General features: G+C 41.6%; 1 protein-coding gene across 7 annotated transcripts in view; it reads left to right on the forward strand.

Annotated features, from left to right (window-relative positions):
• LATS2 (large tumor suppressor kinase 2) overlaps nucleotides 1-21,658 on the forward strand; it is a 75,093-nt gene that overhangs the window by 20,415 nt on the left and 33,020 nt on the right. For 3 of the 7 annotated variants that reach the window (XM_086881859.1, XM_086881861.1, XM_086881863.1), the window contains one exon: nucleotides 10,283-10,855. In XM_086881859.1, the coding sequence (XP_086737985.1) occupies nucleotides 10,517-10,855 (339 nt within the window). In that variant the 5' untranslated portion in view covers nucleotides 10,283-10,516. Of the gene's footprint in view, nucleotides 1-6,004; nucleotides 6,145-6,774; nucleotides 6,856-7,157; nucleotides 7,365-8,185; nucleotides 8,392-10,282; nucleotides 10,856-21,658 lie in introns of those variants that run through there. The other 4 variants (XM_086881860.1, XM_086881862.1, XM_086881866.1 and 1 more) reach the window with 4 other exon arrangements.

The following is a 21,658-nucleotide window of genomic DNA, read 5'->3' on the forward strand; positions in this document are numbered from 1 at the left end:
TTCTTGTAAGGCTTTTGATAAGGCAGTATATTAAACATGCTAACTTGTGACTCCATTCAAGCCTTTAGCTGGAAGAACCATTTCTATGTTTGTAAGGTGAGATGGTTATAATCCATCTAGTGTTATCTTCCAAAGGCACTGGACTGTCAGCCTTCACTGCTGAACACCTTCATTAACATATTTATTCTCTCTGGCCATACTTATTTGTCCTTCCTTATCCATCCTGATTATCCATCAGATTTCTCTGGTGAGATGTCTAGAAGGTGTCTTCCTAGTGCTGCTTTTGAGGAATGTGACATTTAGCTTTAGTGATGTTAGTGATGTTAATTAAATGCATTAATTGCAAGCAAGTAACTGACTGAAAATACCCATGTTCAGTAAAGTTTTTTTCACTGCTATTTTACACTTCATTTGAATAAATGGCAGTCTGTCACATGAGTAATTTTTGTCTCTTATTCTAGGGTCTTATTTAATGGGATCAGATCTTTAAACATGACTTAGATCTTTTCTTATGTATGAGTTACTCATGGATAGAGCTGCATAGGGCTTTAATATTAGGCCTTCTAAATAGGTACAGTAAATTATCAGAGAAATGAACACAGTTTTCTTTTACATTATTGCTGAATTTTGTTGCTGAGCTTTGAGACATCAATTTAACATAATGATAGGTCACAGAAAGAGCTATTCATACAGAGATTTCTTAGCCTTTCCAAAGCATGGGAATTACCCCTCTTTCCTTACAGGCAGGGAAGTTCAGGTGAAGTGAAACAGCTTGCTGTCAGTCCCAAAAGGGACAGGGAGTGGAAAAAAAGTTGATCTCTGTTATCTTTGGCTCCACAGACCTGGGTACCACCCCCTCACCCAGATCAACATGAAACCTTTCAGTGGTGTATTAGCCTTCTGAAGCTTTGGATGGCCCCTTACAGCTGCAAAATGCCCCTTCACTGGTGGTGTGTGTGTGGGTGTGTGTGTGCGTGTGACTGTGTGTGTATGGGGCACTGGGAACTCCACAGGCTACACATGTGGCGCATTCCTCCCCATGTGCTCTGGTGCATGCTGTGCTCCTTTAGGAGTTTCCTAGTCTCAAATCCTTACCTTCATACCAGTTGCTCTGGGAATTAAAAAAATGCATCATTTGTCCCTTCAGGACAGGGGTTCCTCACAACTCCTTAATTTTTTTTTTCCCCTCGCACAGACATTTTGGGAAACTACCCTTGTCCTCACCAGTTCCAAAGCCCCTCATTTTCTGCAGCAAGCCAAGGGCTTTGAATACGCATTTGTTCCTCCCACACCTTTTCCTTCTGTCCGGAGTGTGAATCATTCAGAGCATGTGGCAGGAAGGATAAAGCTGTGATGGGGATATCGTTATGCTGGGAGATGCTGCTGTGCCAGGCCTTCAATGAAAAGATAATTGCAGGCTAGATTGATAGTTGCTGGATCTGGATACTGGAACAGCCCAGACCTGTTACCAGGGCTTCACATGTCCTGCGTTACCCTTCTCTTTTTCTCCAGGATCAGAAGGGCACTGCCTAAAAACTTCTAAAATTTCCAGATTGGGTAGCTGTGCTGTTCAAAAGCCATCTGCATTGCATCTGAACAAAGTGATGCCATCAAGCTGATTGTAGGGACTTGAACACTTCAGCAATTCATTTCCAAATGGAGGGCGCAACTGGCTCAGCAGTTCAGCTCCAAATGGAGAGCACAACTGGCTCACACTGGCGAAATTCCACACAAAGTCCCGACATTCCTACAGTCCTCTTGGGCTCTGCTGGGCTCCAGCTGCAGTCAATGATTGATACAAAGTCTGGGGCTGGGAGCAGAGTACATAGGAAAGTGGGACTTGTGAAATTCAGAGTTTTGAACCTTTTGAACCTGTGAGTGCCATAAAGGCAGCCTGAGCATCCAGAATGCCTTACCCAGTTAACCAGTCTGTGTGCAAGCTGAGGCAGTTTCCTGGTTGGATTTGTCCTATTTTGCTACTTTGTGCTGAAATAAAATAAATTTCTGAAATCCCAGGTCTCACATTCACTGCATCTTTGCCACTCCAAAAGAGTGCTGTGATAGGTCCCATAGGCATATTCCTAAGGGGGGGAAAAAACATATACCTAAGCCATACTTAGAATTTGGTTAGAGTTTATTTTTTTTCACCTACTCTATTACTGAAGCACTGAGCCTAACTTTGACCACCAGAAATGCAATTTTGCATCAGGGTTAAACACGTATATTATATTCACATATAGGCTGTGTTGTCTGTACTGAGCTGGAGAACTCAGAAGTGCTGTTCTAAACTGGTCTTGTGTTGGTGGTTTGGGAAGAATGATTCCCCAGTACGACTCTGCAAAGAAAATCAATGTGTTGAAACAAACATTTCAGTGACATTGTAAGGTCTTTTTCCCTTGTGCATCATTCATGTTATGTCACGCTGAGTTGTTCTAAACATGCCACTGATATTCTAAACAGGATGTCACTGTCAGCAAATTCCTTGTGTAAGTATGCTCATACATACATGTGTTAACATGTTCACTATTATTTCACATGTGTGTGTTCCTCCTTTTGAAAAAACTAGCAGAGAACTAGGCATTGCTGATGATATTCCTGGTTTACTTTTTCAAGTTTTCTGAATGGGTTCAAGCTTTTATTGGCAATTAGTACTGCGTAAAGAAAAAGTTCATCCACCCACATCATAATTATTTGGTTGTTAGGAGTATTTTTAGCAGCATGATCTGGTAACTGGTTCCAAATACAATAAGTTTAGAAAGAGACACTGCGGCCCAGCAAACAGTGAAACAAGAGTACAAGGAGGGGATGAGGCAACACACAGCATCAGATGTCAGGATGGAGCTGCACAGAGCTCCCACCTCCCTCGTTGTTGCAAGTGGGTGGAAGGAGAAAGAATGTGAAATAGTGGATCTGTGGTTCTTCCCACTTGCCCACACAGCAAGACAGCTGCTCAGGCAATTCAGCAGGTGAGTGCTGTAATCACCATAGACCCAACAGCATCACTCACTGAAGCAGAGCCATGAATAAACACAATGACCCTTACTCATGGCTGACTATTATCTAATAGTCTGAGAGCAGATTTGCTGTGCCAAACAGCCCAAATTGTATTGTTCTTTGTATGGAGCATCTTTCCTTCTGGAGGTGCCTTACTGGGGAGAAGATAGCTGGGAAGAAAGACTTGACAGTAATCTCCAAAAGCTTTACAAAGACCAAATCATGTTTTAACGAGTTGTCGTATCAACCTAGCTGATTTCAATTTCTGAATTGCATTTCTGAGGAACAGGATTTCCATTAATTAGGGTTTCTAAAAGGGTAAAAGCAGAAATTGTCTACAGAGTACCTACACCTATGGTGCACCAGCTGTATATGGACACTTTCTAGAGGATGGATGCAACCCATCTCACCTGTACTTGCTTCTCTGCCAGTGGGAATTCTATCCCAGGAAATCTGTGCAAATGCATGAAATTCATAAAGTGCAGCTGGCTGGAACTAGGAAGCAAAATAGTGTAGCTGAGTCTCATTCCCAGATGGATCGGAACACAGTAGGAAAACAAACAATTCCAAAGGATAAAAGTAAATTAAAAAATCTGTTTTACCTAGATTTAATAAAGTGCTTAACAAGCAAATCTTACAAAAGAGTATTATAGCACAGAGTAAGCAATTTTTATCTTCATGCTGTTCCTTTAAACCAGCCTGAACTTTGCTGGGAAAAGGTCTCAAGCCATTGAGCAATGTCTGGTTTGGGCAATCGTGTTGCTATGCTTCATCGGATAAGCACAGCAGTAATTCAGAAAATGAAGCCATGCTGCATCTGTCATATCATTTAAAATTTACTTCAGTTTTGCAGGTATTTGAAGATTGCAAAACAACCCACATTTTCCTGTAATATTCTGCCAACACTGGAATCTGGTCTGAACCTAATGGATTTCCTTATCTTTAGCTTTCCAGAGTGAGGGGCTTCCTCTTTCCCCCCCCACCCGGCCCTACAATGTGTTCCACTCAATGACACTATTGAAATTCTGACACCAATTTATATACAGTAACTGACTGCCTTCAGATGAGACACTAAACAATTTCTATGCAGCATTTTTCTCATGGAATACAGCACTCTGTTCTCCCCCCAAACCAGCACTTTTATAAGCACTATATTTTTATAAGCATTATTCATATATAGGCACTATTGACAGTTTTACATGGAAGACCTTGCAAAAAAAAATTGATGATAAACAAGTTCAGAGAAATATCCTGAGACAGGACTGCCCATGAGTATATAACTTAGAAAAATAGTCTCCCTGGCTTGGAAAAGGCTGTAACTATAGCTCCCATCCTAGAAAGACAGTTGTTATGGACTTCTCTTTATACGTGCTTGCAGTCCAGTGGAAGACACTGGGGCTCGGTGCGTGATTAAACGTGTCTTAGCAGTTTGCAAGACTGACATTTTCCCTGCCAATCTGAGCAGCCCTACAATGAGCACCTCTCAGCTGTGCAACAGGATTTTAAGAATTCTGAAGAATTTCAGGACTGCAGGCTTCTTCCATGTTAATGATCTAAAGATAAATGCCTATAGGTAAGGAAGTTTACTTTCTTATGGTTTTTATGCTGTATCAATACCCCCTGGTTATGACTAGCATGTATATCTGTCATGCTGAAGGGTCAGAACCAGCCTCCCAGATCCAAACATTACTGCACTTGGGAGTGTGGGGATTATTTCTCATTGTGAATTGTCTTTATTAAAGACCAGAGAAATATCTAAAATCGTATTATTCCTGCTTTCATGAAAAACAGGTTCACAGGGGTACTTTATCACTCTCTAAAGCTTCCTGAAAGGAGGTTCAGTGAGCTGGGGGTCTGTCTCTTCTCCCAGGTAACAAACAGCAGGAAAAGAGGAAATGGCCTCAACTAGTGCCTGGGGAGGTTTAGACAGAATCTTAGGAAAAGTATTTTGTCTGAGAGGGTGGTGGGCATTGGAACAGGCTGTCCAGGGAAGTGGTGAGGTCACTAGTCCTGGAAGTGTTCAAAAGGTACACAGATGAAGCACTTGGGGATGTGATTTACTGGTGAGCACACCACCGCTGGGTTAATGGTTGGACTGGATGATCTCAGAGATCTTTTCCAGTCTTAGTGAGTCTATGAATCTGGTTCCAGGTACCTCCATCCATAACAAGGTCAAATATGAAGTTTGCATCCAAATATCCTTTGCAGCTTAGTTCTGCATTTTTGTTCCAGATGTGAATTCCCTGTCTGTCCTCTGATAACTCAGAGCTCCATCGTCTCCTCAGCATTATGAAACAACATGAAAAACAAGTAAACTCCTCAAAAAAACCTCAAGCAAATCAGAAAAAAAAAACAACCAAGTAGGCATTGATAGTGTTGTCACTTTATGTGCCTGGTTAGTCCTGGATGAATGGATACTGGTAGGAATAACAGTTATCAGCACAAGACCCTTCAATTTAAATGAGTTTGGAGCATGGGATGAGTGGAAGAGCACTTCCAAGTCCCCTGTCTTGTCCAGAGAAGCTGTGGATGCCTCATCCCTGGAAGTGTCCAAGGCCAGGCTGGATGGGGCTCTAAGCAACCTGATTTAGTGGAAGGTGCCCTCCATGGGCAGGGGGTTGAAACTAGGTGGTTTTAAGGACCCTTCCAATCCAAGCCATTCCATGATTCTTCCCCAGCCCATTTCACCTCAACAAGTGGAGGCAGTGCCACTCGTCTCCCGCCAAAATCCAGCCAGGAGTTGCTGTGACGCGGAGTGGGTTTTATGAGGGGAAGGAGCGTCACTTCTTACTGCCTGTAAACCTACGGACGGGCGCCCCGAGGGGACCGGCGGGCAGAGGGCAGGCGGCCCCCGCCGCCTCGGTCCCTGAGGGTGCGCCAGCCCTTCCCGGCCCTTCCCGCCCTGGAAGGCCCTCCCCCCGCTGGAATGCGCCGGGAGGGGAGTGGAATGACGCGGGCGCCGCGGGGTCACGTGGCGCGAATGGAATGCCAACAATGTAGCGAATGTCCCGACTGCGCCCCGCACTCGGCGCCCGGGACGGCCAAGGGGGAAGATGGAGAGCGGCCCGCGCCGCCGCGGCCGCCGCCGCCGCTGAGCCGCGCCGTGCCGACCCCCGGAGGGCGAGCGGCGGCGCCGGGCGCCCCGGGGAGGTGAGCGGAGAGGGTGCGGGGGGCGCGGGCTCCCCCTCAGCCCCGGGTGGGAGCGCTCCCCATCCCCCAAAACTGCTCTGCGCGGAAGGAAAAGTCCTGTGGGGAAGCGGGGGGCGCGGGTGAGCGGAGGTGGGTCGGTCCTCGAAGTGGCAGCGAGCGTCCCGTGTGTGAGTCCCCTCGTGGGGGCAGCCTGGGCGCCCTGCCCGCACTCTCCGACATTTTCCGGACACTCGTGTGACAGCGCAGCCCAGCCCCGGCCGAGCGGGGTGGGGGTCCGCCTGTCGGAGGCCTCTGCCCCAGCTGGCCGGAGTTGCTAATAAATGGCCGGAGTTTATTTTGGGAGCTTTCTGCCCACGAAGGGAGTGTGGGGAAAAGGGGCTCCCGGCGGTACGGGGAGTGGGAGGCGACCCGCCGGGGCCAGACCTGCAGGGCGGGTGTCGCAGGGAGCGAGGGCCCCGGGGAGCCGGCCGGGGCATCCGGAGCCCGCGGGGTCCCGCCTGGCCGCGGCGGGGGCCCCGCTGTTCCCAGTCAGCTGAAGGTCACTGCCAAAACCCAGCAGCTCGGCACCCTCTCCGCTGCCTCGTGAGCGGTGTGCGTGTTGAAATAGCCCTTTCCCCGGGAAAGGCACTCGCGCAGATGACGCAAAAAGGGCTCGTTTGGAGTGTCCGGGCTTTGCGGTCACTCGCTGCCGGGCTGCTGTGGAGGGGGGAGGTGAGCTGTTTCCCACAGCCCTGCCTTGGGCCAGTGCTTGTGGCTGGCAGTGGGACACGGGCACAGAGTCGCTTTTGGGCAGTTCTGTTAGCGGGAGGAGAGGCAGAATCGTTCTAGGGAAATCCCCTTTCCACTTTTCTTCACTTCCACAATGTGCACACTTACAAAGAGAAGCACGGTTTGTATAATAATAAAATTCCTGACACGCTTCCCCCCATCGTAGCCCTCCAATACCAAGTGAGCAGTTCCTCCTTCCTTGAACTGGTAATCCAGAAAAGCCCCCAAAGCGATCCCTGTAAATTGAGAGAGGGAAGGAAGTTGTAGCAGTTTCTTAAAATTTTACTCCTTCCTATGATTTCAAGTTCATCTCACTCCAGAGCCTGCACAGTTTACAGGGAAGCAGCTCACCAGCTCGGGTGAGCTTTAGTTTCTCGCCTGTGTCCCAGCTCCACAGAGCCACCAGCACACGCAGCCTGTTGGTGAATGAAGGAACGAAGGAACGGGAATAGGTAGTGCTGCTGGGACAGCAGACATCAGCTTATAATTTCAGTGTGTTATTGATTGGTTGTTTGGTTGTTGACAGAGCAGCTGTTGGTATTTCACAAATGAAACAATCAGTTACTCAAAAATTGTTTAACTTGATGTAATTAAAGTAATGCTGCACCTGCTTGAAGTGTCATGTCTTCAGGATAATGGACAAGCTTCTAATAAGTACTGAACATGTAAGATTTTGGAAAAGAGCTTAGAACTGTTTAGTCAGAATGGCTAACAACTCAATATCTACTGATGGCAGGAAGGCTATTGATACATTTGTGCTGCAGGCAAGGTGCAGATTAGAAGGATTTGAAGTTATCCAAATCCAGATGTACAGTTAGAAATGCTTAGAACAGGACACACACTACATATCTTTTAAAGCATACAACCATTTTATTTTTTTTCTGAAAAATGCAAATCACAGGAAGATATAAAAAAGCCAGCAGCTTGTCTTCCCTTGTAAATCATCTGTAATATTTACTGTTCCTTTTTTTTTTCTTATCTTACATATATAGTTAAAAAAAACCCCAAACCTGCAAAATATGAAACAGGTTTTCAGCTAGCTCCAATACTTACTGTTGTTGCCACTCTCATCCATATTATCTAAATGAGCAACATTTCTTTCTAGTTTAAGCAGTATTGTAAATGTAAGCTGAGGAAGTTGCCAGCTGGCTTGACCCAGCATTATTAGACTGGAGCTTAGGCTAAAGGTCACAGAAGTTCTTTATGTGAAGCATGTGTGTAAGTGGGAAAGCAGTCTTTTGCTACAAAAAGGTGGGGGGCTTGTAAGCTTTCCTAGCGTGTCCCAGGCCTGAGGATTGGCACAGGGACTGAAAAGGAAGAACAACCCAGAGGTCTAAACCAAGCCATATGGTGCCTGCTGCTGTCAGGAAAAGAGAGACAATTATAGACCAATTAATTGCTCTGTATCTTCTAAGCACTAGCTAGTTGTGATGTAATCCAAAGAAGGCTGCAATACTATTGTGTTTTATTTTTTACCAAGTCAGTGTATTATCTTTTGCTATATTCTGTCCAAGTAGAAAAAAATCTGTTCTTGAGATCCTGCAGTTGCTTTTGTCTTCATTTGGGACAGTGAAAGCTTGATCTGTTACTGACCAATAGCTGGTTTGTGGAACCATCAAGATCTGGATGAACAGCTTTAGCACTTCCCTTAAAACAATTGGCAAATGTCACTGCCACTTCTCTGTGAGTTACTATTGCAGGGCATTCATGGAGAGCACCGTATGGAGGAGCTCAAGGCCTCAAACACATTATAGGTGTTTTTTGCTAAAGGAGAGTTTAAATCCTAACAAAAAACATTGACTTGAGTTGATCTTGAGTGATTAATCTTTGCTCCTGCAGTTCAGACTGGTGAACCATCATAGAAGAGTCTGGGGTCTGACTGCACTGTTGCATTCCAGATCTTGGTCATAGAGGAAAACTAGAAGTGGACTCTGTCCTGATGAGGAAGTGGTGAATGTGTCCTAATTCTGTTTGGCTGCACAGCAATAAGCTGTTTGCTTGGCAGTGAGAAATGAGGGTAAATACATGGAAATGCTTGGTTTTTGGGAAATGCTACTGCTATCACAACAAAGAGTTTTAAGTATGAGCATGGGAAAATAAAGAACAATGCTTCCCGGAGAAACCCTTTTCAGTGATAAATGTTCTATGATCAAAAGTGAAGCACCTTTAAAAAAAAATCCAATTGACTTCTGAGTGCCAATGAGAAATCTACAGTGTGTTAACCATCCTCTGTATTTGCAATTTGGAAAGAGCTGAGTGGAATTCTTCCCTTACCAGCAAGGTGGCTGGAGCACCATTCAGAAGTCACTTTGCAAGTGCAAATGGCAGCAGAAGAAGCCAACTTGCATAACCAGCATCAATAGCTTGCATTTCTGATTAGGCTGTCTTTTTAATCCTGTTCCAAATCGTGTTCCAAATCCACCATTATTTTATGTTTGTATGATGGTGATGCATAAAGATTTAGTTAAGGTAGGATTCCTGTTGTAAGGAGATTCTTGCTGCATGGAGATCACAAATAGTACAGTAGCTCAGCTGTGCTGCATAGGTGTTCTCTGTTGCATGTTAGAAGAGCTGACGTGAAGCAGAGAACATAGAGCTGTCTCAAAGTCTTGTTTTTCTGTGTTGGGATGCTATAGGATCTGGTTCTTCATCTTCTGCTCTTACTGTGTAGCTCCATTTACCCCTCTTTTCCCTTTCTTCCCTATAAGGCACAGCTAATGAAATACCATATACCCTTTCCTCTCTTCTTTCCCCTCCCCCCTTCCTTCCAGTTCTGGTGAGAACTGTTACCTTCAGGCTTTGCTAAGTTATTCATATGGAAAGGCAAAATTTCTTGTCTTTCTGTTATTCACTTTGTTATTGAAATACTAGAAGTCACTATGCTTAGAGTCATCAATATTTCTGTTATAAATCTCTTTCATAAACTTCTGAAACTGTGCTCAGCTAGTGTAAAACAAACAAAATCTTAAGTAGGGGGAAAACATTATCTAAGCATACTCTTCCCTAATTATGAAATAGGATAGGCTTGTCCAGAATTCGGTTATGCAATTGGGCAGGAAACCTGCCACAATTAGGTACTGTAAAATTCTTAAATTAATTTTTTAAACCTTAGTTTGTAGGAGTTTAATTTTAATTTATTTTGAAAATTAAACTTAAAAGAAAAATGAGTTATTTATTGGTTTTGTTGAGAAAGCCTTCTAGAATCCTGTTGAAAACAGATAAAGTGAAAATCATTAAAGGGTATCCAACTGTGACAGCTTAAGAGGTTAAACTGATTCATTTTCACTTGATGAATTGTCATGCTGTCGCTTCACAGGCATTTAAAATATCAAATTAATTGAATGTACTTTTAAATTTTCTTTTGTTTCAGACACTGTCAGTCTGCAAAATGATTCCACAGATTTTAATTTTCAGTAGGAAATGTGAAGATTGTGATCTGAAGTAAAACATTGGCAGAAATCTCTTGAGAATTTTGCCTTTTATTCTTCCCTTTGAAGGATTATGTTTACAAGAAATTGATACCATCAAGTGACACTTTTTTGAAATAATTTAAAAGAAACAAAGAATAAAGCTGTATTTATGCTCAGAGAAAACTGGATCAACAATGAGGCCAAAGACTTTTCCTGCTACGACATATTCTAGAAACAGCAGACAAAGGTTGCAAGAGATTCGAGAAGGTTTAAAGCAGCCGTCCAAATCTTCAGGTCAGGGACTGCCGATTGGAGCAAGCAGTGAAACTTCTCTGGACCCTAAGATTTTAATAGGGAAGGATGCTGCTAGGCAGCAGCAGATGAGACAAACACCCAAGTTTGGACCATATCAGAAAGCTCTACGAGAAATCAGATATTCTCTGCTGCCCTTCGCTAATGAGTCAAGCACCACAGCAGCTGTGGAAGTCAACAGGCAGATGCTCCAGGAACTGGTGAATGCAGGTTGTGATCAGGTACGTATGAGCTGGGAATGGGGATTGGCACTGCCATCAAAACAAGTTTATATTCTGGGCTGAAGAAAGGATTTCGATGGTGGCTTTCAAAATCATGGAAATGCACTGATTCTTCTGGCAGTCGTATTGCTGTATGAGCAGCAGAGCAGACGGACTTACTGGGGACAGACGTGCCTAGTGTGGGGTTCATTTATGTTAAAGACAGTCATGGTGACCTCTAAGATTCTTCTGTGATTTCCCCAGTTGATATATGAGACTGAACAGGGTAGCTTGTTTCTTTTTTGTTTCTTCATTTTCCCTGCAATGCTTAGTAACAAGTCTTAGCTGTGAGTAGCAGGGTGGAATTTTGTGTAGCACATCTAAGCCAAACTCACTGTCAGAAATAACTCTAAGAAATGATAGACACAATATCTAGTATTTGAAGAATCTCACTTGCTGCTGGCTAGAAGCAGGAGGGCTTGGATGGATGCTGAGCTGACTGCAGTGATTCTGTCCACACATTTTCTTCTTTGCTCTCTCTGCTTCTATTAGGTAGTAGCACTGCTCAGATCAGAGACTTGATGTAGAGATGCTTTTTTTTGTCATTGTGGGATTGATGGTAGAATATATTCTTGATTTAAAGGCCTTTCACATGGTGCAGAACACAGTGTTTTTATACTGAGCTGCATTCATCTTGCTTGTGCTTCCAGTGTTGGTGTCAACTTTCATCTCTGTTCAGAAGTAGTTCAAAATTTTGCTTTTTAGAGAAAAAATGCTGGTTTGAGTTCAGATTCTGAGTGTTGTAGGAACACTTTTCCAGTGTCATTGAATAGCAGTTGTTGACAAGCTGAAACATTTCCATTTATAGTCCTTGATATGAATTGGAAAGATTTAAAACCAAAGTGTTTTCAGTGGCCTCTCCTTGATTTCAAAACTTAGCCCCCCATTCACTCATGGCAGAATATGAGTCTCTTGACTCTCCTAGACTATATTCTGATTCTGTATAACAAAACTAACATCAAACATTATTATAAACAGTATAAGAGTATGCACTTCCCTGGAGCTAGATAAATATTAATTAGTGCTGTTTCTATGCCAAAGAGTTTATGCTATACAAGATAATCAGAGGTAGAGTAGATTACATATCTAATAAGAAGTGCTGCAGAACAACTAAACACTTCCTAGTCCAGCAGTGAACCAAGATGCTGTACTGAATTATTTAACTGGAGGAGCCAAGGATTTTCTCTGATCTCTAGTATGCCATGCAAACAGTGTTTTTTAGAGCTCTAGCCTCTAAATTTCCCTAGCTGTTTAGGATGGGAACACTCCCTGTGCATATGAGCCAAGGTTAAATGAGCACAGCTGGATTCTGGATTGGAAATGCACATTTGGTAGGTTACAGGGACAAATCGTTCACACACAGAACTTGGCTTGTTGGACTGAAATCTTGGAAAGTGCTTTGAGCACACTACAGCACAGTAATGTTAAACCAGTGTATAAAACAGAAATACCTGAACACCTGTTAAAATGTCTTGGTATTCAAAGTAGTGTAATGAAGTATATGTGTAATTTTTTTTATACATGCAGCTATTTTGACTTCAGTGTTGTACAGTGTTATTGCTGCTTCTAGGACATTGAACCCAGTTCTGACTCTGATGTGGAGATTTTTGTTCCTTAAATTTTCCTCACATTTTTGGTTGGGCCTTTTTTGTCCCTCCTCATTGACCATGATCCTTCCATCCTCCCATTTGTTGTTTCTCTCTAGCTGTGACTTGTTGCCCAGCAATGACATTATTTGGCCTATTCTTTAGGTGTGTTTGGCACTCAGGTCTAGGCTCAACCAGGATCACATTTGGCTAGAGTCCAAATAGAGGTTTCAAGACTGGAGTCCTGTGAATAAAAATGCTGGGCTTCCTAGTGTGAATCCAGACCACATGAAGATTCACTGTCCTGAGGGGTTGTGAGTGAGTGGAGCTTCTTGAGATGATGTGAATGGTATCTGACCTTGGAGGTGGCATGGGGTAGGGGGACAGACCTGATTACTACCTCTAGATTCTTATTTTCCCCTTGGAGCCTGAGCTGTTTTGAATGAGATGCTGAACTTTCTCATATCATGTATGTATTGTAAATCAGTGATCCCAACTGTCCCTGCTTGTGAATCAAAGCCTTTGATTCACAAGTCTACCTACCCTGTGCCTACCACGTGGACATCTTCTGCAGACCTGTAGACACTTAACAGATCTCTGATTTAACAGAGAAGTGAGGGCAGCTTCAGTTTCTTTGGGGATGTTTTTATTTACCTCTGAGCACAGTGCTCGTGTGAGGTTGGTAAATGGGCATTGAAGCCCACACCCAACCTTCCTGTTTCAAAAGCCAGGAGCAGCTGTTTTTCAGGTTAAGGATTTCAGTCCATGAACAGCTAATGTTCTACTTGAGCCTTCCACTAGAGCAAGCCTGCAGAATACAAAATCTTACCTCTCCTGATCCTGCTTCATGGTACACAAATCAGCTGTTCAGCAGCTGCAAGCATCCTGAAGCATCTGGCACTTTGTCATGAGAAGCTTTAATCATGAGCATTCTAGGAAGCTGTGAAGTAAGAGTAGAAGGCTATAACACTCAGTTTGATCTTATGAAAACGCCATTTTCTACCTGGATTTGGGCTGATACTTTTTGGTGTTCTAGATGGAGCACTGAGAAGTAATGCTAACCTTGTGGGAAATGTGGTGGACACCATGCAAGGATCAGGATTCTTCTGCAGTCCGTTTATTAGGCCACAATAAGGATTTTTTGAAAGGTGAAAGGAAGTAGTGACAATTGAAAGGAAAAGAATTTTAGAGGCTAGGGAAAGGATACTTCTATTTAATACTATTACTAACTCCATTCATCTCTCATATCTATAGCTTTGATTTTAACAACAACTATTTCACATCCTACAAGAGATGTTGCTTACTGGGGTTTGTAGCTCCCTGTTCTGCCTAAAGTGACTCTTAAGATGAAATTTGTTTTATTAAATAAAAAGGAAACATAACATTTTATTACTTTATTCTTGCTCTATGAAAGTCCTACACAGCCAGGAAGTTCATTATCAACCAATTGGTAGACTTGACAAGTATATGAAATGCAGTGTAATTCATGAAGTAAATATCAAATTCTCGTGTCTTTCTGTTGCAGTCATCATAGGTGTTACATGTGAAAACAGACTTTTTTTTTCTTTTTAACTGGTTAGGAAGTTGCGAGTATTCTTTTAAATTGCCTGTTTTCTTCCAGAAATATTTATTTTTCAGACATTATGTAGTTTATGATTTTATAGTGAAATCTGATCCCCTAAACTTAATGGGGACTTCACTGTTGAACTGAAAGAAGCCACAATTACATTTTTTTCTTTTTTAAGAGATAAAAAACAAAATAACACACATAATTAGTCATTGTTTTTCTGAAACAAATGGAGCAACTTGTCTGTTGTTTGCTTAAGTCATTTTTGCAACAGTAATTATTTAGTGAGTCTCAATCAGAAATAATTAGTGCAGCCCAAATAGTTTTGAAACTCACAGAACATGACTGCAAAAGACCAGACCTTTTTCGTGGTAAAAGCTTGAAGCCAAAAGCACACCTAATATGCCATTCTTCAGTAAATAAAAGTCCTTGGGCTTGGAAGTGTAACCTGCAGTCGGTGTAGGAGGACAGGAGTGTGGAGGGTCTGTCCTGTGGGATGGTAAACCACTGGAATCACCTGGGGCAACTGGGTGGCGTTTGGGGTGTGGTGGTAAATGCAGCTGCTGTTGTGGACTGAGTGTTTCTAATGAATAGATGCAATTGAGTGTATGATCAGTGGCATTCCAACAACCTGAATGGGCTGTACTGTACTTACTGTACTTCCTTAGAGCATAAACAGCCACTGACATTGTAATTCAGAGTGGGCTGCAGCAGTTCTAGATGAACTGTGGAACATTACACACTTGTCACTTCTGTGGATTTTTTTTTTTCCTTTCCTCAAGCAAACTTTCCTTTGAGTAAAGGAAGCCTTTTCTGGGTGAAAATTTCTAGACATGGTTTGTTGGGGCAGGTATTCTTAAGAAAAAATCATGTTTTAGGATTTTTCACCAGCTACATACTGACATTAACATGCTATCTGCCATACAACTATGAATATGGGAACTGGGGAAGTTCTTATACTTTATTTTCTCCAGAGGCTTTTATGGATATCTGGAGTAAAACATGTACCCCCATGCCAATATCAGGGTATTTTGAAAGGCAAGATCTGTCCATTAGTTACTAATTGTATTTTTTATGGAAATGGAATGCTGTCTGTGGAACAGTGTAATGTGTGTAAGAATATCAAGCTGACTACCTTGTCATCAGTGTTGTGCTGAATTCATGAGATTCAGTTTGTAGAAGTGGGGTGGGGTTTTTGATTGCTTTTTTTTTTTTTTTTTTTTTTAATTCCTCCTTGCATTCCAGGATTCTTTCAATCTCTTCATCATGGCTTACCTTCTTTTTATTGAACCCATTCGGCAAAGATTCTACCCTGCTTTGGGAATGCTGATTGGTTTCAGGTTTTGAGGATAGGGAATAAAGCATTTCTCTCAATACAAACAAATATTTGCAGTTCTTTAAGTGAGGAAAATTCTGTCCTGCCAAATAGAGCTTGGGCAAAAAGTCCATTTTTTTGCGTTTAGCATGTAAAAACTAGTATTCTGTTCTTCCTGTTTGATATAGGTCATGCTTGTCCACCTATGATCCATGTGTCCTCGAGCAGTGTTACTGAGCAGTAGGACTTTCCACCATATTGTTGGAGTGATGACAAGAAGCAGATACAGTGTAGAGTTTTGTTTGGATAACAGATTTGCTGAAGCTTTACTGCAGTAAAATATCTGTTGTGATGTATTTGTTAAGAAGATAAGTCTAAATGGACAGCTTGCCTTCAAGGTGACAGACAGCAAATTTTGTAATAGTAAATAAGAGAATTCATTTCATAATATTGGCCTGACCTGTAAAAAAATTTTGTGTTTGCTTGAGTAAACTTTACCTGTGTTAGGAGTTTTGCCTGCCCAGCCACTTAACAAAACGTCCAGGATGAGCAACTTAGTCATCTTCTGGACATTTTCAGTCCAGATTATTTGGTTAATGAAAAATGACTGAAGAATGAGCTGTTATAAGATTGCCTGGGGTTGTTCTGTGGGACTTAGGTTAAAGGTGAGGATCACAGAATATTTTGAATTGGAAGGAATCCACAAGGATCATCAAGTCCAACCCTTAAGTGAATAGCCCATACAGGCATCTAACCTGTGCCCATGGTGGTGTTAGCATCATGGTCTGAGCAGCTGAGCTAATGTGGTGCAAGTCATTACAAGCTGTGCTGCTTGTAGAAGTATTTTGAGTTACAGGGAAGATAAAAGGGATGTTCAAATGAGGGCACTCACTGCTGAATGCAGGAGAAAGGTTTTATTTTAGCAACTGGAATAAATCTGATAATTCAGGCCAACAGTCTCTTGGGTGTTCCATTTGCATCCATCATTTGAAGGTAAGTTGTTCACTCTGCCTTCTCTTTACGAGATGTATTGAGGGCTTGTTTCATAACCTTTTCCTACACTTTTTTCTTTCTAACCTCCCTTTTTGGTTTCAGTCTTTCTGAGAGATTTCCAGTGTAATGCAGTGCTCTTCCTTCAGAGCATGTAACGGAATGTGTTTTCCCACTAATATGCCTGAGGTTAGCAACTTAAGTAATTTCAGTTCTTAGTTGCTTCAGAAAAAAAGTGAGTCAGAGCTTTCCAGGGGCTGAAAGCAAGAGGTGGAGATTGCTCTTCAGCTGATAGCTTGACACCTTTCTCTCCTAAGCCCTTTCTCTTGTCTCCAGTCTTCCTGTGTTTCTGTTACTTCTTGATGATACTGGCTTAGTGAGCATACTTAGAGTCTCTGTCATGACACAACTCCCACAGTGTATTTGAGTAGGTGCTCTTGGTATTGTTCTGTGTGAGCATGGCTTGGAATATGCTTGTCCTGCAGAAGGAAGAAAAGTATTTTCCCTTGAGTTTTTGTGGTGGTGGAAATATCTATTAACAGTCATAAGTGATTGCATGTTCTCCTTTGCATAAGATTTGGCAGCTGGGCAGTAACATTGCACTGAACAAAAGTATTTTAAACTCTGCCCTTAATTCTTGTTAGTCTTTTTTCTTCTTTATCAAAGTATAGAATAAATTACATCTTGGTAGTAGGATTGTGTTTGAAATGACAGGATGGGAATCAGATGCTAGACTTCAGCTGTAGTTAAGTGTGAATCTTAAACTTTAGAGTTATCTTAAACTTTCCTGTTACTCATATCGGATAAACATTCTAGGAGCTTGAGAGTTAATATAAAAATAAAATTTTATCTTGCTCTAACAGGGTACAGGATTCATTTGCACTGGATAATTAAATTGTATTTATTAAAATTTAATTGCCAGTAGAATTTTGAGCTACGGATTTTTATTATTTTTTTTTTGTGAGAAAGGAAATTGCTTCTTCACAGTCACTAAAAAATCTGCCTAAGCATTTACTTCAGTCTCTGAATAAAAAGCTCTCATGACCAAAACTGAAGACTGCCATTATTATTCTAACAGGAAGCTGATATCACAATAGTAGTAGGGTGTAACTGTTCCTTTTGCATTTTTTATGTTGTTCTCAGCCTAAATATCTGCTGTTCTTTCAGCTTGTATCTGAGAGGAACCAGTGTGATTTCATATTTTATGCTGAAACTGAAAAATAGCATCTCTGCATTGGGAGAGGGATGTGGGGTGTTTTTTGCTTGTCTGTGGGGGCTCTTTTCTTTCTTAAAGAAATTGAATGGCACTTAGACATTTCTGTGGAAGGACTTGATACAAGTCCTTGTATACAAGACCTTGATACGGTCATGCTACGGCATGCTATGGTCTTTAGGGGTAGGTCAAGGTATGCATTTAGAACTTAGCCTAGGAGTGTTTTTAAGTAGTTACTAAAGTTACAGTTAAACGAATTAAAAGCTTATTATTATTTTATATTATATATACAATATATTATTATATTAAAGTAGCTAATTGAATATCAGTACAATGAAAATAAAAATTTGTTGCTACTCGTGATATGCAGGTATGTGCCATACTTCTGTGGAGGGATTTTTTTTTTTTTAATTGATTTTCTTTTTCCTAAAGCATGAGCAAATAGACACAAAATAACATACAATTACATTCGTTTTTCCTCAGTTTTTTCTTTCTCTACCCCCATTTTGAGCAGATCACAGTTTGTTGGTGCTCCCATGGGCCCAGCATTCAAGTTCTGCTTGACAGCTGCTTGTGGTGGCAACTCCTCTAGAATGTCCATGTCCCATGTGTGTTGTCTGTGTGTTCCCCCCTAGTCTCCCATAAATCAGGCTCCAGTACTTTGCTCCTTGGGGGCTGCCTGCCTCTGTGATTTGCAAATGCTTGTATGCAGTGCTGTCTGAAGTAGATGAGATGTGAAAGAGCCTTTCAAATCTTTTTACTTAGTGGTGCCAGCTGCTGTTCTTCCCATGTAGTGGATATGTCTATTAATTCCCCGTCATTGCCTTGAATCACTCTTAAGAAACAGCTGGTTAGACCCAGGTTTTCCTTTCTTTGACCCCGGAAAGAATTCTGAGTGGATTACAAGCTGCCTGTGGCTATAGCTACTCTAGAGTAGATGTTCCACAATAAAGTACTGCTGGAACAAATGGAATTTGCACTAGTGAAATCAAGCAGGGACAGACATATGATCACTATTTGCTTAAAGCTACAAATGTTTGTGTTAACTTGGGCTTTAAACTTACGTAGGTTATATGTATAGCATGTGAAATACATCTAACTTCTTTCACTGTTTTTGCTTCTGTTCATAACCTAATTGTGAGTGTAGATTAGATCTGACATTTTTATGTTGCTTGGAGCTGAGGCTTAGCGTGGGAAATGCTGGCCCTTATTTCTAAGTTTTTATAATTCCCTAGCTTTTTGGAAAAAAAAAATTAAATATAACAATGCCTCTGATTGCCATATTAGAAGCTGAAGTTACTGTGGCATTGTGGTCTGTGGTCTTATCCTAGTAGTAGCAGTCTCATGTCCAGGCTTGAGAGAGATCTTAATTTCCCATCTCCAGAAGATGCTTTAACAAAAGCCTGATGAAAGTCAGCTAGTCAAACTCTTGCTGTCTGCCTGCTCTCACATCTGCTGCACATCACCCAAAATACTGTTGCTGATAGAAATATTTTTGACTTGATGTTACTGAGCAGCTTCTGTTGAGGTGGTTCTGTCAGCTCTGAACTTGGTGGGGTCTCCCAGCTATGGCTGCAGCACAGCAAAACTGGTTTGTTGTTAATGATCTTGTCCTGCCATCTGGGCAGTGACTGGCAGTTCACAAGAAACTCCTGGGTTACAAACTTGAAATGAAATTTTCATGAATTTCATGAAACTATGAAATTTGGTTTCATACAAGCAATGCATGCGTGTATATATATGTATTGGGATGACTGCAGTGTCTGCATGGTACCAGCTGTTTGTGAAGAATTTAATCCACAGGATTTGGTACTGCATTGAAGAATTATTTTTCAGTCTAAGGAAACAATATTGTAATGTTTGAGGCTATGTTCTGCTTCCCTGCAGTGTTAGAGGTGAATTTTTCCTGATGAGAAACTTGTGCTCTTCATTTTGAGTGAATCCAAGTAATTAAAAATATTTCTCTAGGGAGGCAAAGAATGAAAAGAACAAGAGAGGATATGAAAATACTTAAAAAAATTTATTTCTAGGTCAATTAATTTTCAGAAGGCTGAAACCAAAGTACGCTGTGTACCTGTAACTTCATGAATCAGGTAATGGCCATGGCAAGGACAGTCTGTGAAAATAACTCTGTTCTGTGCTGCTGCTTTGTCTTTAATTGTTATCAGTGTGTGTATCCATGTGTGAAACTTGCTGTGATACACACAGTCACTTACACACTTAAAGAAATACAAACACAGTGGGAATTGGGAAGATGGTGAGATTTAAATATATGCTGTTTGAATGACCAAGCATTTTGCAATTATTTTCTGTACCCTTCTTTATTGTCCTTTTCCATATCCTTCATTATTCTAATACATGATTTGTAAATTCCTCATGTAATCCAGAGCATGCAAAGATGCAGGGTCTTGCACCTCACACGCGTAAAATGCTAGGAAGAAGACTGCTGCTATTGGGTGATAATATGGTTAAGTTTCTGCCCTTTGAAGACACTGACTTTAGAAGGAGAACTTGCAGTGTAAAAGTACTCCTGTAAAAGTCTTTATATGGCTACGTTTGGATTTTATCCACCATTTGAATCTGTTGGATGGGGGTTATTTCAAAACAAAAGAAAATGTCACAGAGACTCAGAGATCACTGTTGCTTTTCTGCAGCTTCATTCCCTCCCTGTTTTGTTTTGTTCTCCTACTGTATCAGTTCTTATCTTCCAGGCTATTCAAGTCTATATCTTCCTTTCTCTACCTGTTGTCCTATTGCATTGCTTTTTCTGCTCCACTGGTTTGAATGACTAATATTCAACACCTCCTACAGGCCTTTCTCTGTGTGCCTCTGAATACCCTAAATGAGTTGATTTTTATTTTTTTATAATTGCAAATTACTAAGGAATAACTCTTTTATAGACTTGAGCCTTTAATATAAAAATAATTGATGTGACGTGTTAAAGAATCATAGATGCAACTGTAATGTGACTTTGCCAGCACACCTTGTATGTTTTCATTTCTGTGTCTTTTCTTCCATTCAGTGTCAGGGCTTCATAGGCTGTGCTTAAACCAGCCACCTGTCCAATTCATGCTTTTCTTCCAGCATTGCCACAGTTGCTATTCGTTCCACCATCCTGCCAGATGTCAGCCTGATAAAGATGCATAAAATCCAATTCAATCAACGTAACTGGAACCTTTGAAATACTAATTTGTGTGGGGTATCCTTATTTAAAAAAAAAAAAAAAAATCTGGTTGTACCAATTAAAAATATAAAAAGTTGTGGGCAAAAGACAGAGACGTTTGAATCAAGATAAATTCACTCCATATTGGGATATTTTTGTTTTGGCACCAAATGAGTGTTTCTAATGATATGCATTACAACTTGTTGGAGCCTGTTTTTTCTGGTTGTCCAGAACAGTTCAATTCTATTTCAGATGATCTCTGTATTTTGGATGATCTCCTGACTGCCCATGTGATCTGTGCTGCCTAGACATGGTAGCAACCTGCTGGCTGTGTGCTGGAGCAGGGTGGAATTTTTCTCTTTCTTCCAGCTGCTTCAGTGATTGCTATGCTGTAAACTCACTTCCGTCTCCTTCCTGTGATCATTTCTGGCACGCTGGCTATCTCTCCTGTTTAGAAAATATTTTAATTGTATTTTTTAATGCAAGCACTATGTCCATTGAGTGCTTTCTGGAGGGTTTTCATGATGAACCGGTGAAACATGTGGTGTCGCGGTCATGCAAATAGTGGAGGGAAGCTATTGGTGCAGTATCAGTGCAGCAGTGCAAATTGAAGACCTAGAGCCTAGGAATCTACAAGTGGACAAAGGTCATCAGTGTCAGCCAGGACATGTGACGAGCTAGCTCCCCATACTACAGGAGGACCTCTCTGGGAAGTGCCAGCAAATTCGAAAGCAAACCACAGGAATTTTCATTTGCGTTGGTGTGCCTCCCCCCGCCCCTCATCTCTCTGTTTCCTGAGAAGTGAACCTTCAGGGCTCTTAGCCACATGAAAGTAACTAGAAAAAGTATTTTTTCAGTATTACTTTGGTGCTGTAAAATCATTTGCAACAGATTTTTTCAGGAACTTGTTTTGTAAGCGTTTGAAACTGG

The sequence above is a fragment of the Cyanistes caeruleus genome, chromosome 3, assembly GCF_971803275.1.
Source record: "Cyanistes caeruleus chromosome 3, bCyaCae1.hap1.1, whole genome shotgun sequence".
NCBI lineage: Eukaryota > Metazoa > Chordata > Aves > Passeriformes > Paridae > Cyanistes > Cyanistes caeruleus.